The sequence below is a fragment of the Rhinolophus ferrumequinum genome, chromosome 14 (assembly GCF_004115265.2).
Source record: "Rhinolophus ferrumequinum isolate MPI-CBG mRhiFer1 chromosome 14, mRhiFer1_v1.p, whole genome shotgun sequence".
In the NCBI taxonomy this organism is placed as follows: domain Eukaryota; kingdom Metazoa; phylum Chordata; class Mammalia; order Chiroptera; family Rhinolophidae; genus Rhinolophus; species Rhinolophus ferrumequinum.
The window spans coordinates 43834943-43853957 of NC_046297.1; the positions used below are offsets into that span (position 1 = coordinate 43834943).

General features: G+C 35.8%; 1 protein-coding gene across 5 annotated transcripts in view; it reads right to left on the reverse strand.

Moving 5' to 3' along the window:
• Nucleotides 1–19015, reverse strand: part of UBR5 (ubiquitin protein ligase E3 component n-recognin 5) — a 127390-nt gene that overhangs the window by 53272 nt on the left and 55103 nt on the right. For 3 of the 5 annotated variants that reach the window (XM_033125734.1, XM_033125733.1, XM_033125737.1), the window contains exons 9-16: nt 17441–17652; nt 9716–9832; nt 9521–9631; nt 8719–8873; nt 7806–7923; nt 4717–4901; nt 2108–2217; nt 1165–1277 (exon numbers count right to left, since the gene is read on the reverse strand). In XM_033125734.1, the coding sequence (XP_032981625.1) occupies nt 1165–1277; nt 2108–2217; nt 4717–4901; nt 7806–7923; nt 8719–8873; nt 9521–9631; nt 9716–9832; nt 17441–17652 (1121 nt within the window). The remainder of the gene's footprint in view (nt 1–1164; nt 1278–2107; nt 2218–4716; nt 4902–7805; nt 7924–8718; nt 8874–9520; nt 9632–9715; nt 9833–17440; nt 17653–19015) is intronic. The other 2 variants (XM_033125736.1, XM_033125735.1) reach the window with 1 other exon arrangement.

A 19015-nucleotide genomic window follows, 5' to 3' on the forward strand; every position in this document is an offset into this window, starting at 1 on the left:
ACCAAAACTTTATTGTTGATGTCTTTATTCAAGGCTTATTTTCTAGAGAAAAACTGACCTGCATAACCAGTGATTATAGTCTGTGGATGTTTAGCAATCAACTGAAAATATCTTAATGTAATCCACAAAATCCTCTCATCATCCTTTTTTATTAGTTTAGAGCCCTGCTGTGCAAATGAACTTTTGCAAAGATGCTAATATTCTATACCTGCGCTGTCCAATACGGTAGCCAGTAGCCCTAAATGGCTACTGAGCACCTGAAATGGAGCTAATGTGACTGACGAGCTGACTTTAATGCAGTTAGACACACATATAACTGGAAGCCACCGTACTGGACAACACAGGTACGTAGTCAGCAATACACAGAAAGACAAGCACGGGACTTGAAACCAGAATACTTGAGTCCCACCTCTGCTATTTACGGCTTTTGATTTTGAGCTAGTGTGATCTTCTCAGAAGAATTGTAGTTTGCCCACAAACTACAGTTCTATTTTGAGAATCAAATGGAATAGTGTATGAAAAAGGCCTTTGTAAATTAAAGAGCATGGTGTATCTACTCTTTCCTTTAAGTACAAATGAAAGAGCATCACATTTCGAACACTAATGAGCGATCAGGAAAACCTTTCCTTTACAAATATTCTATAACTATAGATCCATTTTCTCTTTAAGTATGTGGGGAGAGAAAGGTAAAATAAATGGCATTCCAGATAGTCTCCATTAACTTGGTTTCTTAGAAAGCAAGACCCTCCCCAGGAAGAAGAGAAAGTGAAAGGTGACTTAAAGAGGGTCGCAAAATTTTTAAACATTATAGATGATGATTTCCATTAGAAATGGCTAACACTTTCAAAGAATGGATTGTATCAAAAAGCAATGTATCTCTTTGTAACTTTTCCATAAATCTAAAATTATTCCAAAAGAACATATTTTTTAAAGCAATCTATCACCATAAATGCTCAAGGAGAGGCTTAACAATCACCTATTCATCAGTCAGGGACAGAGGAGACACCTGCGTCAGATTAAGGAATGGGACTAAAGAGATCACTGAAGGTGAGAAATAAAGCAGCTTTGAAAAAAGATGAGGAACACTCACCAACCACAAATTCTTAGATAACTAATACCATCACAGTTCTGTTACTTATTAATTCTTAGCTATTCTGAACAAACCTTGCCAACAGGAACATTCTTAACATCTTCCACAAAAACGACTTCCCGAAGAGACCACTGCTCTTCGTTCACCTTTTCCTCCTCTTTCGGGGCAGGGGTGGACCGTCGTCGTTCTTAGACAACAACAAAATGGTAAGTACCAAAAAGAAAATGTAAAAGAGACTTTATAGATTTCATCTAAATATATGGAAAAAAGATCATTTGTAAAGGGATACAAAATTAAGATATCTAAATGAAAACTGCATGAACTACTGCTTTATGAATTGAAGTCTTACAACCAACTTCCAGTTCTAATGAATTCATAGTGAAAAATAGCTGTTATCTGTTAAATGTCTAAGAATATTAACACTGCTATAACCAACTACAAGGAAGAAATACAAAACATATTTTGGACTCTCAAAATAATGGCTATCTGAACAAGGTTTTTTCAAAAAGAAGGATCTGTTGGTCTGTACTTAGAAAAATGACATAACTATTAAAGTTTAACTTTCAATTTCCTCAATTACGAACCAACTACACTATAAATTTATTTTGAGGCGTTTAAAAAAAATCTTTAAATCTAAGATACAGTATTAAGAATGGGTTTATAAATTCTACAAATTCTGAACAAATATTGTGACTAAGTCATAACCAATTTATAATGGGAATATTCTCAACAAAGGTGAACATATATCTAACTAGTGGCAGTTATTTCCTTCTCTTACTGCAATTTTACATATTGTAAAAAATTATAATGCTCAAAAACAACAGGAATAGTCAACACTGTAAATTTTTTCATTTAAATAAAGCTGCACACACATACACAAAATCAAACCAGTAGAAACACATTTTATGTAAAAATATATTAAAAATGGTAGGAGTTGCCTCAGGTCAGAAATAAACTGAACACAACTGTCTGCCCGGCCCCTTGTGCCAACCACTGTGTACTACACATAAAACTTACTATATGGCATTGACGCGCTGCTGGCAATTGAGGATGCATCACTGCATGTGGACGCTGGAGATGGAGGCGGACCCATTTCTGTTTTCACTGGTTCCTGCTTACTTTCAGGCCTGAGATTAGAAATAAGATTCTCCTTATAATTAGGAAAATGAAGTATTAGAAACTTGTCAAATGGTTTATTTTTAAGACAAGTTTATTGTTATATAAGTAAATTAAATATTAAAAACTTGCACAAAATGGCATATTTTTAGGACTCAAGGTACTGAAAAATATACAGTGCATACTTCAAATTTTTATGTTTTAAAAACATGAAAGAAAAATATCCCATATAAAGCTATTAACAACTTGGAACAATGACTCAGATAAGCCTTATCTAAGAATAATAACAAAAGCAATACCCAATTTATCAACATAGCTTTATCATAATAAGCCTTTTGAGCAAACAAGTTTCACGTTTCAGTGAACCTTTACTTGGACACGGCAATTTAACTGAAAAAAATGGTAAAGACAAATAAATAAAAAGCCCACTAGGATTATTAATTTCTTAGAGTTCAGAGAAGGAACAGTACTCTCAACAATTTACAAATATTTATTCTTGAGCCATCTGGTGATGAACTATCACCTGCTATAACTAAAATAAGAAATTATTAGGTTAATAAACGATCCTGCCTGATTTATTTCATTAATTATATACTAAGAAGATAACTATAGTAACTATACAATATGGTAAAAACATAAATATTTTTATTCATTAAAGGGCAGAAATCAATTTTTAGTCAGAAAGGTCACATATTGCTCAGAAATTTTTTATATATAGATCATCAGAAATTTTTTATATATAGATCATCCTGGTATGTACCAGGGGTGCCAAAAAAATGTATACATGTGGACACTTTGGTCAACGTTGCTCAAGCAGTAGTTTACCATAATCAGAAGTGTCTGGATGCCACTTGGAGCACCTCTTGTAATTGCAGAAGTCAAACGTCCTTGTATTTATCTTTTGTTATCGGTATATATTGAGTATTACAATTTTAATAGTTTTCCTTTCTTAAAATATGTATACATTTTTTTGGTACACTCTGTATTATAATTAGGACTATCATTTCAACTCCCTCATCTCCTATTGCCCCCACCAGAAACCTGAGTTCAGAAATAGTCCACAGAACACCAGTATTACTTTCACCAACATCTTAGCTAAGTGCTCTGTGCAGGCACACGTGAGCACTCATGGCCACTCTGCAAATCTTGTGATGGTACAAACTGCCAATCCTGACTAATCACCAGCATGCCTTTAAAGTGAGTGCATTTGAATGATTTGCAAAGAGTCGATTGACATGAAAGTCATTACCCTCTTAACATTTAATTTCACTTAGCTCTTTTACTAAATTTATTAATATGGATGGCAAATTTCAAGGAAGATCTTGAAAAACTTCACATACACAGTATTTAAATAGCATATTCTATTTTAATCTCGCTTACACTATTTAATGCACATCAAAAATATTTCAAATGCTTCTTTACAAGGTTTCATAAAAAAATGGAAGTGTTTTGTTATTTTTATTTTTAGGAAAAAAATCAATGTAATTAGGGAGAAAGTCTATAAACCTATTTTTTTAAAAAAAGACTGAGCATTAAAAAAAAACCTTAAATTACAATAGCTTTGATTTATTAAAGATTCTTTTTTAACTTATTTAACAGTAATCCCTGTGTTTCAGAATTTCAACTTGCAATTTTAATATAGAGGAATAGCAGCAATAGAGGTAGTAAATTTATAATCATTTCATTCATTTGAGGAAACTAAAATATTTCAGAACTTTAAGAACCTCAATCATTTCTTTTTAATGCCTGTATACATACTTAGAAAAAAATACATCAAAATATTTAAAATGTTATTTCTGGAATGTGATATTATTACTCTTTCATGTTTCTATAATGGTTACAAATGTTGATAAGATTAAGAACAAAAAGTTTTTCAAGACCTTTATTAAAGTTTTTAAGTCCATGTATCAATTATAACCAAATTATAACACATTTTAAAAAGTTTAAAGGTGAGTAGATGCTTCTAAAGTACAGGTGTTAAGATCTGTAAACCTGGCTCCCAAACCATAAGCCAGCCCTAGAATGTGATATTTCTGTTCACATATCCCTCCAACCAAAAGTTTACAAATCGTTTACAGAATTTCCCTCTTCAGCACACTGACTGGTAAAACCCTTCAATGATCAAGATGTAGGCAAGACGTTGGTTAGAAATTAAGATTACAGAGTGAGAGAGGAGAAAGTTGGCTTAGCATAGCAACGCTGACACATTAATACTGCTACACAACACCTATAAGGATATACTCCAACAACAAAATAAAGACATCAAAAGAGAACTCTACACCTGAACAGCAAGAACAACTATAATATACAAATATTAACCAAGTTGCAAACAATACATTTTACTAGTTCCTTTCAAACTCTTGGGGATGTTAACAAGACGCCATCATGTTAGCACTTTTCTGCATCAACTGTACACCTATCTCTAAGTCTCCCTTGATTACTCTCCTCCATATACAGTGTAAACTAAAAACTGGTGTAAAAATCAAGATTAGTTAGGGTATAGTACTTACTTAGCTTCGGTAGTTTTGCTAGCTTTGTCCATGCTTTTCAAGCTCTCAGGAGATCTAAGTTGAAATCTACAGCTATCATTCATATTCCAAACTGACTCCATTAAGACACCAACTTTAGGAATCCCAGCACTAATTGAAAATGCAACTGCTCCGGCATGATAAAGAGGATTATTTCTTAAGCATACCTAGTAAGCAAAAGAAAAATCACCATCAAGATGACATAATTTTAAAATAAACTAGAACAGTTATTTCAAATGTATGAAAACACAATATATATTAAGTATTGCTTCCTCAATTTTCCAAATACAATCTTACATAATCAAGAAGGTTGATAAAGAATTGACTTAAAGGTCTCCATCAAGAAATTTTATTCTCAAAATTAAGGAGCAGGAACAATTTTGGCACATTTGCAAAACATTAACTTTAAAATTTCATGCACAAAATGTCTATTACATTTTTACACTTGAAACTAATAAAAAAATTTTCATGCAGCAAATATTGACATTCTGCTACAAGGAAATAGAATAGAAATAGCAGAGAAGAAACTAAAAAGGTCATTAAAAAATTAAATGTGAACAAAACAATTACAATTTTTGTCTATTTCTTATCATTTAAATTGTTTTCTTCCTCAACTCATGACTTTATATAGGATCTATCACTTCATATCTATCGATGTTTATTTCCCCCGGAAGACTGTTTCTACAAGCCAGAAGCTTCACTGGATAATACAAGATTTATCTTAAATTAAAAAAGATTGCGTAGATGTTAGTTACTTGAGTTCAGGAGCGAACAATCTATAAATTCTCACGGCCAGGGAACACCCTGAAACCAGTAATCTGCAAGGTGGCACTGTCAAACACACTAATAGCTCCAAAAGAGACATGAACATTATTTCTGGAAATCTCCTTTCTCTAATAGCCCAATCCTACTGGCATTCTGTTCAGTCATCCAATAACGAATGATTAATGTTGTATTTGACAGTGGCAAATATGAAGATCATGTTTTTTGGTGGTTTATAATTAAAGTGACAGAAGAAGGCGGTACATTTGAGAAGCATGGGAACTGGAAATACTGGTAGAGTTACAGTTCTATCAAAGAATAGCTGTATGTCACTAAATATAGTTCAATAACCCAGAATGAATAGTTCGCAAGAGCTGACTTCTTGAGAAAGGTTATGTCCTGCTTAGCTGTGACTTAAAGGAAAGTTTTATCCACAAATTTTCAGAAAAAAACTGGTGGAAAGCTTAAAGCCTAAAAGAGGACCAATAAAAAGGCTGTAACTGAAAGAGAAATGTGGCAAGACATATTAAAATATAATTTATTAATGCTTTCTTATAAAAATAAATGCACCTTAAAGACAAGGAGGTGTGTATCCAGAGTCCAGCATATAATAAGGCATACAATGAAAATACAGGCACACAAAAGAGATATTGTGGATTCTGTTCCAAACCACGGTAATAAAGTGAGTATTAAAAAAACAGCAAGTCACACAAATTTTTTTGTGTTTTTTGTTTCCCAGCACATATAAAAGCTATGTTCATACTATATTGTAGTCTACTAAGTGTGCAATAGCACTATGTCTAAAAAAAGTACATATCTTAATTAAAAAATACTTTATTGCTAAAATGCTAACCATCATCTGAGACTGTTGGAAAAATGATGCTGATAGATTTACATGATGCAGTTGCCACGAATCTTGTAAAAATCACAGTACTTGCAAAGCACAGTAATGCACAGTGCAATAAAACGAGGTATGCCTATACATTTCTCTCAACAATATAATCTGTGAGTGCAGTTCTAGCTGAAAACTCTAAATGATCAATAAATAATTCTTTACAATGTTAACAATGAAAGCTCTCCTAGTTGTGTGGCTGTGACTATCTGAAACCTCCAGTTTTCTACAGCTTTCAAACAAAATCTTAGTTTTATGTCAAATATTTTAATTCACTGCTCTCTCTCAGCAATTTAGTATCAAGCTATTTTGTTTAGCTTTTCTTCAGTATACCTTTAAAGTATTCTTCTGCCCTCCCTGTTTATAGTAATGTCATCCGACATGCTACTAAGGCAACTGCTAATATCCTGCTATTATGTGAGTCCACTGAACATGGAACTTTGAGAACATCAGAAATCAGTATTTTAACTAAATAGGGAAAGAGATGCTCCAAGAAGAGAGAGATGTGTCCTAAGCAACTGACATAAACAATGAAGGCTGAACAGTAATTTTCAAAATATCGAGTAATCACTGAAAACTTCCTAGTTGGTAAGCCAACAAAGGAGCCAGAACAAGACAACCATGAACAGGACAAAAAAATAGAGCCACGAACAAAAAGAACAGCTCCATTTAAGCTGGGTTTTAGAGAAAAGTAAGTTAAAATGGTGACTACTTTTTAAGACATAGAGAATATAAGTAATACCACCTTGTAAAAACTGAATTGAAAGTGCTAGATGAGGAAATTAGCACATTATGTAATAAAAACCACCATTTGTCTAAGCATTAGGGATTATAAAGCCCTTAAACATTCATTGCAGCACTTGCTATAACGAACGTGTTAAATTTTATCCTGAAGATAAACTTCTACAAGAATCTAATGACTTAGCAGTGTAACAATATTTTTCAAACTTTCTTGGTACCAGGAAACTTTTTCCCTATTAAGTATTACTGAGAAGCCAAAAATCTTTTATTTATGTGGGTCATATCTAGTTGGTATTTAATATACTAGAAATTAAAACAGAGAAATTTTAAAATATTTACTTAATAGTGATAAAGCCATGGTAATATAAACAATTTTTATGAAAAAGAACTACGTTTTTTAAAAAAAAAAAAATCAGCAAAAGTGGCACTTTTAAGTACCAAATGATTCTTAAAACCAGACAAATCTGGAAACCCTACCCCACAGGGAAACCAGACATCGGTGAGGATCTATGTTACTCAACTATTGAACAAAGGAGTCATGTGCCACATACATGCTATTGGAACCTGGTCCATTTCAAATAATATTCATCTGCAAAACTGCTTTTAGCGGAGGGGGAAGAAAGTCATTTTTAAAGAGAAACAATGTCCCTTAGTACAGGCTTAATTCTAATCTTACCTGGGTACCAACAGTGATGTTCGGCATCGAAGAAATACCGGCACTAGATTTGGGCTTTTTATTTTTTGCTCGAGCTTTCTCTAACATTTTTTTCCTTTGACTAAAAGGGACTACACCCCTGAAAAGGAAAAGCATAAATTGGTCAAAGAAGCAAAAAGCCCATCAAACGTATCTGAAATTACACATATTATTTAGGCATTTCTGGTGTATTCCTTCTCTAGTATTTTTGCTTCAGAGTAATATTAACATGGACAACGTATTCTTAATTATAACTTGATCAGATGTTTAATACATAAATGGATCAAATTTTTGTTAAACCTTTAGAATTAAAATTTATAAGAAATTCATCATTTGATATGTTCTTCCAAATAACTGTATTTCATTGATAGACTTCCCTATTCATTATTTCTGCCAATGCAAATTTACTAGTAACTTCTTAAAACACAATACAGAATACATTTAAAGTCCCTTTCTAACAGTACAGGATTAATTAAGGCATGAACTAGTCATACAATGAAATACTTTACTAAACCTTAAAACTATATTTTAAGTAATGTTGAATTGAAAAAGCGTGAAAAAATACCCTATAAGCTATGCTTTCAATTATGTGAAAGCAAAATACACATGTATGTACAGGCAAGAAAGATTAAAATACTCCGAAATGTTATCTTTGGGTTGTAGAATTATAGGTGATTTTTGCTTATACTTTAGATTTTTTTAAAATTTCATAATTACAGTACGCATTTTTGTAAGCTTTTCTTTTCTTTTGTTTTTTTTTGTTACTTTGCTCCAAAGTGCAATTTCCCTCTCTATAAAGTATGACCTTTGCTTGACCTTCTCATGTTTGTATTCTGCTACTCAAAGGATCTATGCACAGAAAGCATTCGCTGAGGCCCCTCCCTGTGATACTCACCACCAATATAAATTGTTCTCTAGCTGGGCGCAGGTGTAAAGGGCACAGCAATGTAAAGAAACAATCCGTTCACCTTGGAGTTCTGAGTAAGTCTGCGCAGTGTGCTCTAATTTAGAAGCCACAGAACTCAACGTTTCATCTACCCATGTAGCAACCTAAAGAATAAAATATTAGAGGTTTAAATAAAAACAAGTAATCTTTTCAAAAGAATTGTGGTCAAAACTTCGTACTCAATGGACTGGAATTCTAAAATGTTTTGAGCTGAAAGCTAAAAAAAAAAAAAAGAAGGCATTTTGAAAAAGGTTCTTAACAAGACTAGAAAAAAATACTTTCTTCATACAAACAAATCAATAGCAGTTATTAAAATAAATGTCTAAAGCCATCTAAGGCATTAAGCAAATCCAATATTTGTCCAACAATTTTTACTAGAATTCAGTGACTCTAAGGCCAAACTGATAATCGAGTATAATATCCATACTTTCTCAATCTATAATGCAATCGCAAGTTATAATGCTTTTCAGTATCTCTTTTGTCAGTATTTATCTTGAGTATTTTTTCCTTCCCTGAAAGGAGAAAGCTACCTCTAAAGTTGGATTATAATATAGACATAAACCAACAACAAAAAGATAATACACTAGATAACTCTACTAAGGCTTTGTATTTGTTTTAAGGCAATGCACTTTGTGTTTGTGGAACTAGTGAGAAAGACAGAAAATAAAAAGATGAGAAAGGGGCAGGGAAAGGAAGAAAACTAAGAATTGAAGCATGAAATGTTTATCGATCAATGCAAAGTGTTTCATACCTTGTTATTTTCTGTTGCTACAGTTGCCCTTATGCTATTTGCAGACAGGAGGACTATCTTTTCATTGGTTAGTCCCAAAAATGTTGCTCGTGGATGATGTAATGAAGGATTCTTTGAAAGCATAAGAAACATGATTACCATTTTCTATGTTGATATATAGATCTATTCAATGTAAGAGTTCATATAATAAAATACCTGTGCATTTCTGTAAGGCTCAGATTCACTCCACTTCCACTGATAAAGTTCTCCTTTACTGCTAACAGCCAAAAGCTCAGAATATAGAGCTCCAATACAGACGAATTTTGTTCCATCCTATAAAGTAAAAATAATACAATGATATAAATGTAACAATTGCCAGACCTAATGGTTGGAATACAATCACTACATAAAATCTGGATTAATTATATGAACACATAAACCACAGCTATGAGAAGTCTTCAGCACAGCCTGTAAGGCCCCCCCGTCACATGGCCCCCAGCTCCCTCCCTCCTGTTACATCAGCCTTCTTCCTGCTCCTGAACCATATCCACCAGGATCCCACCATGTCCTTGTTGTTCTCTTGCCTTGTTGTTTCTCAGGTGACTCACTCCCTCTCCTCAGTCAAGTCCATTCAAAGGAGACCTTCTTTGACCACACTATCTACAAAACCACCATTCTCATATTCTATCTCCTTACTCTGCTTTCTTTTTAGTTCACAACTTGTATTAAGTCATTTCATTCGAATATAAGCTTTGTCTTGTTCACCACTATATCCCTAGTTCTTAGAACAGTGCACACAGTAGGTGAAGCCAGGGAAGTCGAGCCTCAAAAACAGAAGATTCCCTCCCTATAGTCTCTTCCAAGCTGCTGAAACAAATGTCTGTTGGTTTTTAAGGCAAAAGTTTGTTTTAAGGCAATACACCGCACATGCAATGAGTTGGAATGAAATTAAATTCTGCAAAGCTGAGACAATAAATGGAAATAAACAATATCAATGAGACTTTTTTTAACATAAGACCAATATGATCAGTTATGATGTTACCCAGAAATCGCACAGCAAAAACTTCCCAATAACATATTTTACGTTGCACTTTTTGCTACTGGTCTATACACTACTTCTGCTCTCTGGAATTCTGGCTCCAGAGTATGCTAAACTAATGGTGTCTTTTTGGTTTTATGTCAAATTCCAGTCTTATTTGGTTAAATGAGTTATAGTGCTCAGCTAAAGCTGAAGTCTGCCAAGATTTTAAATATTAACAATTGGTTATGCCCCAATCGTACAGAAAGAACATTCATTTTCAACAAATATAAAGCGCACAGCACAGAGCCCAGCACAAACAAGTGCTCAACAGAATTCAACCATCACTACTCTGCTCCCCTGACTTCATCTCCTACTTACCCAGAAAGCAAAAGCTTCCTGAATATTTCTATTCTAGATTTATTTAATGAAAAAACACCATTGTCCCTTACTCCCCTCCCCCACCACAGAGAAAGAAGTCTCCTCTCTGTAGGTAACCCCCAGACTGGATGTAACCCTCTCATAAGCCCAGCAATCATCCAAGCTAATCTCTCCTTCAATCCTACTCTCACAGTAAAGTGAATTATCACTTGGCATGTTTCACCTTTCCAGCTTTCCTTAACAGTTATAACTGCACTTTCAACAGCCATATCAATGCCCCACGAATTTCATCAATTCATCTTCTCTTTAAATTCTCCATTCGAACCATGTGGCCCTGGTTCACCATCCGCTTCAGAACCTCTTCTCTCCTGCTCACAGGTCACTGCTCTCTAATGGCCTTCTTCTGATCTTCGCCACTGTTCTCCATCTCCCTCACACCACTATCACTCCTGCCCCAGATTCTGTCCTGGTCCCTTTATTCAAATTATGCCCCACCCGCATCCTAAGTGACTGCATCCACCAGGGTATCATGCTTTTAAACATGTAAATCTCCTATCTCCAGACTAACCTACAAGAGCTCTCTACCTGGATGTCTTAAAGTACCGTAGTATAGACAAAATGAATTCATCATCTCCTCCAAAGCTGCATGTCCCCTATTGTCCCCATCTCCAAGGATGACGTCCACCACCCACTCTGTATGGGAGACACATGGGAATCTGGGAGCTCTCCTCACTCCTCCTCCTTTTCTCTCAACAACCTAGTGACTAGTAAACCAGTGCTGCACTTGTCTCAAATTCCTCTCAGATTCTTCCCTTCCTCGTCCCCACTGTCACTGCTTCAGTTGAGATCCTCACCATTCCTTTCTATAACAACACTACCAGTCTCTTAACTGACTCCAGATTTTTCCTATTCCTATCTTTATCCCTCAATGCCAATAATTCATCTCCTTGAAAGCAAAATGAAACCCCACCAATTTAATCATATCAAGTCTCAAAGAACTCCGTTGACTTCCTGGTGACTGCAAAACATCTTAACTCCTTGGCAAGCTGTCAGGGGCCTTGCTCAGTCTTGCTCCACCTTGCTCTTCTCCTACTCCCTACTACATGGCAGCAATTCTGAATTTCTCGTTTCTCCCCAAACACACGGTGACCTTCCATGACTCTAGGCCCATGCTTGATATGTTTGGAATGCCTCTGCATCTTGGTCACCAACTACTTAACCTTAAAAATGCTGCTTAAATGTCATCTTCTCTGTAAAATCTTGGCCAAATCTCTCATGTGGTATTAGTCATTCCTCACTCTGAGCCGCTAAGCATTATATTCTCACCTTCAGTCTACCACTGATCATACTGTAAACACATCGTATTGTCTATGAATGTGTCTTCCCCACTGAGTTTCCTGTGGGAGAGTCCATACCGTACTCACCTCTACATTCCCAAAGGCCCGCTTGGCACATGGCACATAATAAGAGCACACTGATAACTGAATGAACAAATGAATTTTAATTCCAACTTCTTCAAGTAAATGCCTTGCCAGAGCAGTGCAATCCTGAACAAGCCATTTCCATGGCAAAAGCATGGCATACAAGGCCCTCTCAGAACTGACTTAGCTATATCCTTCAAGGGTAGGCCAACATTCCCTAGGATACTAAGTCCTGAATGAGTCACCTAAACTGCAAAGGCCCTGAAAACCCCCTATGGACAAATGTGGATGGATAGTACAATCACCATCCAAAGGAAGATGATGGAAAAATCATCAATTGCTTCTTCCCTACTTTATGTAGAGAAATACACAACCACCAAATACACACAAAGGAACAGTCTTTTTAGCTCACTCATAAAAAAACAAAAACACAATGGTTTTCTTGTTTTAATGACATACTAACAGCTGCTTCTGAACAAGTTGGGAGCCTGCTTCAACCCAGCTGGAAAAGTGGATATGCATTGTTTCCTTAAAGATCAGTAGTTTAGCTCTATTTAGCAAAAATCAAATCATTAGAGGTTGCATCTAATTAGAAAGTTTGCAACTATCTGAATGACAGTAAACAGGTCATCAATCAAACTAGAAATTCTTTCCCAAAGGGAGAGGAAAACTATTAAAAATATGATGGAAATTAGCTCATGTCCAAAGCTTAAGAAAAACAAAAAGCACTCAACCCAGCAACATGAACTCCTACCACCCACATCTACATTTAGTAATTTATATTTGGAAAAAGTTAGTCTTCCATTTCCTAAATCTCTCCCGCAAAACCTAATTTTCATCTTTAAAAAATTTTTGAAAAAATTTTCCTACTATCAGCAAACACTAGTTTTCCCATTAAGTACCAGCTCCAACAACAATGTATTATGGTTGAAATGGATGGAATACAACTACAGGTTACACTGCAATTTGGTCAACTGTTCTTATGCACACTTCATTTCTCCCTTGCCTTTCTACTTCTCCATTTTCTTTTTATGCCTGGCTTCTTTTCCTTTTTATGACCATTTCTCTTTTTCCTCTTACTTCATTATTAAATTACATTTGTGACACACCTAGCTAAGTCTTAACAAATACTTCCTGGAAACTTTCAAGTGTCAATTAAAAACCACCATCACCACCACCACCACCAGCACCACCACAGAGAGTCCCCACCTAACCTCCACATCTAGAACCCAGCAAGCGAAGAAATATGGCCAACAAGTTTGAGCAAGTGGTTCCAACAAGGAAGCTACTCCAAATAGGTGAAGGAAGGAGCCAAATGTCATGGGCTATTTGCTCTCAAAACCATTAAAAGAAATGGAGAATGACACAGAACAGTACAATTCAACAGGCTGATAGGAATAAATTTTCTTATTTCCCCTAGACTATATGGAATTAGATTCAGAACAGAAAGGCATATGACTATACATTAACATATTGATTTGCTGAATCAGTTTGTTTTTTCATCACCCACCACACAACTCTCACCAAGCTCTTCTCTGACAGCTTACTGAAAAGAAACGATAAGGCATCCTTTAAATGGAAAGAGTGTTGTTTTGTGATAGGACACAGAACAAAGTTTTTATATGTTCAGCTTCAGCAGATTTACTTAGCATGGATTTCCTGCAGTTTTTCTCCCTCCTCTCTCTTCAGCATTTATTACTTAGCGTTCTATTTTTAATAGTCTTTGTTACTATTGTAACTGTATTTTTTCCCACCTTATAAGTCACTTTAGATTCTTGTTGGAAGGTTGGTATAAATACATACATAATTACAATTTACATGTACACATTCAGCAACATAGAATTAAATTTTTAGTCTGAGAAAAGTAAATTGCAAAAATGACTGAGAAGTGAAAATGCAGCCATGTTAGATAATCCCCTAATTGAAAAGATTTCATCTTCTCATTAAAGTAACTGCATTATCATAGCTACTTCCAGAAATGTAAAGTACAATAAGCAAGGAGAAGGAGGGACGGGAATAGGGGAGAGAGAGAAGTATTGGGGGAGGAATGAGTTGGGGGAAAAGGGAAAACAGCATAACAAAAAGTTGATATTCTGGGTAAAACTCTTCAGAAAACAGTACACACCTGCTAGTTTACACATCAAGGACTTGGACTTACAGGCACGGCCTTAGGCACTCCCTAACGTCTTACTTTGCTACACACAGATTGCCTTTTAATTTCCTATTATGCTAAACTATTATTGAAATGAAATGTTTCCATTACCTGCATTCTAGTCTAATCAGACAAGGGGCATGGTCTGTATCTCTGGCAGCTTGTGCCCAATTCTAGCAGAGAAGCCAGCACACAAAATACTACTGACACATGGACCTACTTGGAAAACCCAAACCCACTGGGCTCTCCACCTCCCATTATGTGCAGAAACTGCCTGTTCGCTTTGTAGACCCTGCGAGAACCTTGCTATTTACACTTCACATATACTAACTTATTTAATTTTTATAACAATCCCATAAGGTAAAAACTGTTATTACCCTCATCTTACGGAGGAGAAAACAAAGGCCCAGGGAGGTTACAGAATGTGGCCAAGGCCACACAGCTGGTAAGTGACAGGCCAGGACATAAACTCCAACAGTCTGGCTCCAGAGTCCACACTCTTAGTAATCACTCTATGTGGCCTTCTGCAACGCCCCAAAGCCTCTTGTACCTAACTCTATTGTAATACTTACTTAAAAGTATTAATATCATTTTTTTGCTTCCCACAAAATTCTCACCCTAACACCTAATCAAAGGTCTTATACACAGTATGCATTTAATCAAGGCTACTAACTTACCACTGACCTAATTACCCTCTGTCTTCATAGATCTTTCAATATCCCTATGGTAAATTTCAATTATGCTTTTATACTAGTCTTGACATTTAACTCAAATAATTCATGGATATATTTCAAGTTTAAGGTTACCTCAAATAGCTTCAGTTCAAGATTATACTATAAAACCTTAAAGAAAAGACGACATTCCACCATTAAAGAAGGTTTATTGGCCTACAAAATGGTAAAATTGTGAAGTGGCTGTTCCGCTCCTTTTGAAGAAGTGGGTGTTGGGAAAGTCAGTACTAATCCAGATCACAAACTAATGGAATTCCTCATGCACCCTAACAAAAGGAAGAATGAAAAGTACTATGGATGATGACCAAACCTACAATGTAAAAATATTGGATTAGGTCATTTCTGAAATTAAGCAGGAATGCATTTATTTTTACAGAGAGAAGGTGACAGAGGGAGGGAGGGAAGGGGGGGGAGGGAGAGAGAGAGGAAGAGAGAGAGACAGAGAGAGAGACAGAGAGAGAGAGAATGAATCTATTTCCAAGCAGTGATGCTGACACCTCTCTTCCTGCACTCTCCATCTACCTCTCCATCCTCTAATCAAGTCTTGCCCCTAACCTTGTAACCTTCAGGGATCACGGCCCCCAATTTTGGAGGGCCAATATTGTCCTGCATATTACCTGTTTCTTCATGTGGTATTTATCCTCTGCCTCTGTTTGCCAGTTTTGCATGTCGTACTAAAGTTACCTGAAGGCAAGGTCTTTTTACCCTTTAATAACTCTGCATTCTAAAACATGCCTATCAGTAAAGGCAAAAACACTGGCTAAATCTAACAGAGGGTATACTGGCCAGGGAAAGAGCTTGCTAAATTTGTACTGTTCAAAACACTTTCATTAATCAAAAATAATATAATAAAGAAGCCTAGACTAATATATATGCGACGGCACTACTAAAACAAAACTCATGAGTCCTCCATGACTTCCTGCCAATATGAAGCAGACACAGTCCTAATATGATGCAGGCAAGAGAAATAGGAAACACAGAACAATGTACCAAACAAAAGAAAAAGCCCAATGGTTTAAATCAACTTCTACCAAGTGAAAGTAAAACTTGGGCAATTTTTAGTTTTATGGAAATAAATAAGAGAATTCAATTCAGGGAAAGTTTGCCAGCTGCCAAAGCAAACAGAATAACAAAGAGACTGATTAAAATTCATGTTGTTTCTTGCATTCAAGTTTTCTACATGAGCTGACTACAGGGGAAAGTAAATGAACTACATCATTATTCACAATAACTATGAAAAATAAATTCAGAGTTAGATAATATTTTCCTTTAATATCCCAAATTCAAATTCAACTTCAAAGAAAGAAAAGAAATTCCTATCAGAAGAGGCTCTCCTTATCTGCTAGAGATTAACCTGAAAGTTCTTACCTCCTTTTACTTTACTTCTACTTATGAAAATTTCCTACCCAACTGGCTGTAGAAATAAGAAAGAAGCAATCTAAAAAAAAAGTGAAAAACATGTGGCTTCCTATAGGACCCTCTGAAGATGAATTACCTATCACGTAAGACAATCAAACTTACACACCATCAATAGGATGCACCGACTCGGTTTCACTTGTGGCACTGATGGATTTTTAAAGATTCAAATCATCTTAAATCCTGGATGCTTTCTAGGAGCCAGTCATTGTACTTCTCCTCAAAATGCAGAGCAGAACTCCGCCAGTCCATTCCTGTTCAGCCTGTTCTGTCTCCCACAGCATTTAGAGCAAGGGGCCTGTCTGAATTATGCCATCAAAAGGGACAGCTAACTAATCAAAGAAACACAGATCCCTAAACTTGCCCTGACATGTATGCTTGTATCTAAATGACCACAAACTTGCCCTGCAGAAATCGGGGTCCACGTGACATTACAAAACAAATCCTACTAGAGATATACTATCAGTTACTGATGTAAGTATCACCAGAAAAGAAATTCTGAAACAGAATGCTAATGTATTATCTGGAACTACCATTCCAATTTCTCTGATTTACTTCATCAAGTAAGAAAAAAATAGCACCATTGAAACACATCTCACTAATATGACTCATGTAGTACCAAATAAAGATGCTCTACTTATATTTTAAACAAAACAAAAATACCAGTTTATGTCTGTGTGGTTTTACCTATTTTCACAATGGTAGTACAAAAATCCAAATCCAAAATAAAACAGAAACCTTTCTTCTTTTGGGGAGGGGGGGGAGAGAAAAGGGGGCAGGAATCTACTTAAATGGAAAGCATGGAGATTTTTTTCCAAATACCTTATCAGGCCACCACTGCAAATCTTCTCCTAAAGATACTGGACTTTGAACAGGTGTATTCTTCTTATCCAAGTTTGGCTCTCCTTCCTTGCTGGTGGAGCCCCTTTCATTATCAAATGAGGCTCCATCAAGCCACCTTCGTTCACGTAAACGTAAAACGGATTCACGTTCACGCAACAGCTCAGAGTCTCTCTCTAAGGGAAGAAGGAGAACTGGTATGCAATTGGGTCACACCAGTGGGATAAAAGTAAGCCACTCTCTAGTAAAGACCCTTCAGGATGCAACTAACAGCAGTTTATCTACTCACAAAAACTTAATGTAAATGTATTTCTAATAAGCCTGACATGCAACATTCAAAACATTAACTCGCCCAAGTGAATGTATGAAAATTCTAAACTAGTATTTTTAAGAACTATGTAGAGGCAGACTTCTGAATTCCAACTATATGTTTTTAGAGCAGAATTACTTTATCTTAAACTGGACTTTGGATTTTTAAATGGATTTTAGAATGTTTGGCTTTCATTAAAAATGCTTACCATAGCCTTTTTTATTTATTAGAAAATATGCATCAATTAGAATTTCAACACGTTAGATAAACATGAAACCAAAAAAGAGTATTTGTTAGATAGAGCATCTTCAGTTATTTAAAAAAAACCAAAAAACATAAAAAAACTGGGCCGGGGCAGTGGCTCAGGTGGTTGGAGCGCTGTGCTCCTAACACTGAGGTCTCCGGTTCGATTCCCACATGGGCCAGACAGTTGCACCCTCTACAGCTAGATTGAGAACAACGGCTCTCCCCGGAGCTGGGCTGCCCTGAGCAGCCGGAGGTCGAGGTGAGCTGCCGCTGGCTGCTGTGGGTTGCCATGAGCGGCCGACCAACGACCGGCAACCAACTACCTCAGTGGGGTGGTGGGGGGGCAGCAGGGGACAAGGCTCCTAACACCAGCATGGGTCAGGGAGCTGTGTCCTACACAACTAGACTGAGAAACAACGGCTTGAACCAGAGTGGAGGGTGGGAGGGGAGGTGGAAGAAGGGGGGAAAAAAGGGAAAAAAAAACAAACCTGCACGCACAGGAAAAAAACTTGAAATGGTAAAAAAAACAAACCCATTAACATTAACTATAAAACTTTTGATAATCCAAGCTCTTGTTTAGAATAACTTTATAGGCTGGATTTTTATGGATATGTCTTATCTAAAATTTTTGAGAAACCAGATTGCATCCTTTAATACAAGCAGTAGTTCACAATTTATGATAAGAATCTTTATAGCAAGATTTCCTTACAAAAATGTTTCCTCTACAATTGGCAACAAACTCTCTAAAGCCAGTTTTTTTTTTTCAGTTTGCTCATAATTTTTTTAAATATATAATCAAAATAAACTTTCCAAGATTTGGATAAGAAGGATTAAAAACAGTATTAAGTTGAACCATATGAAACTGCCATCAATGCAGGTCCAAAATAATCAGTACCAACAATTTCATATGCTTCAAACTAAAAGCAATGTCCACATAGAGTTACCTAAGGAAAAGCAAAAGGGAGAAATTTACAACTTATTTGGGTTATATATTTGAATAT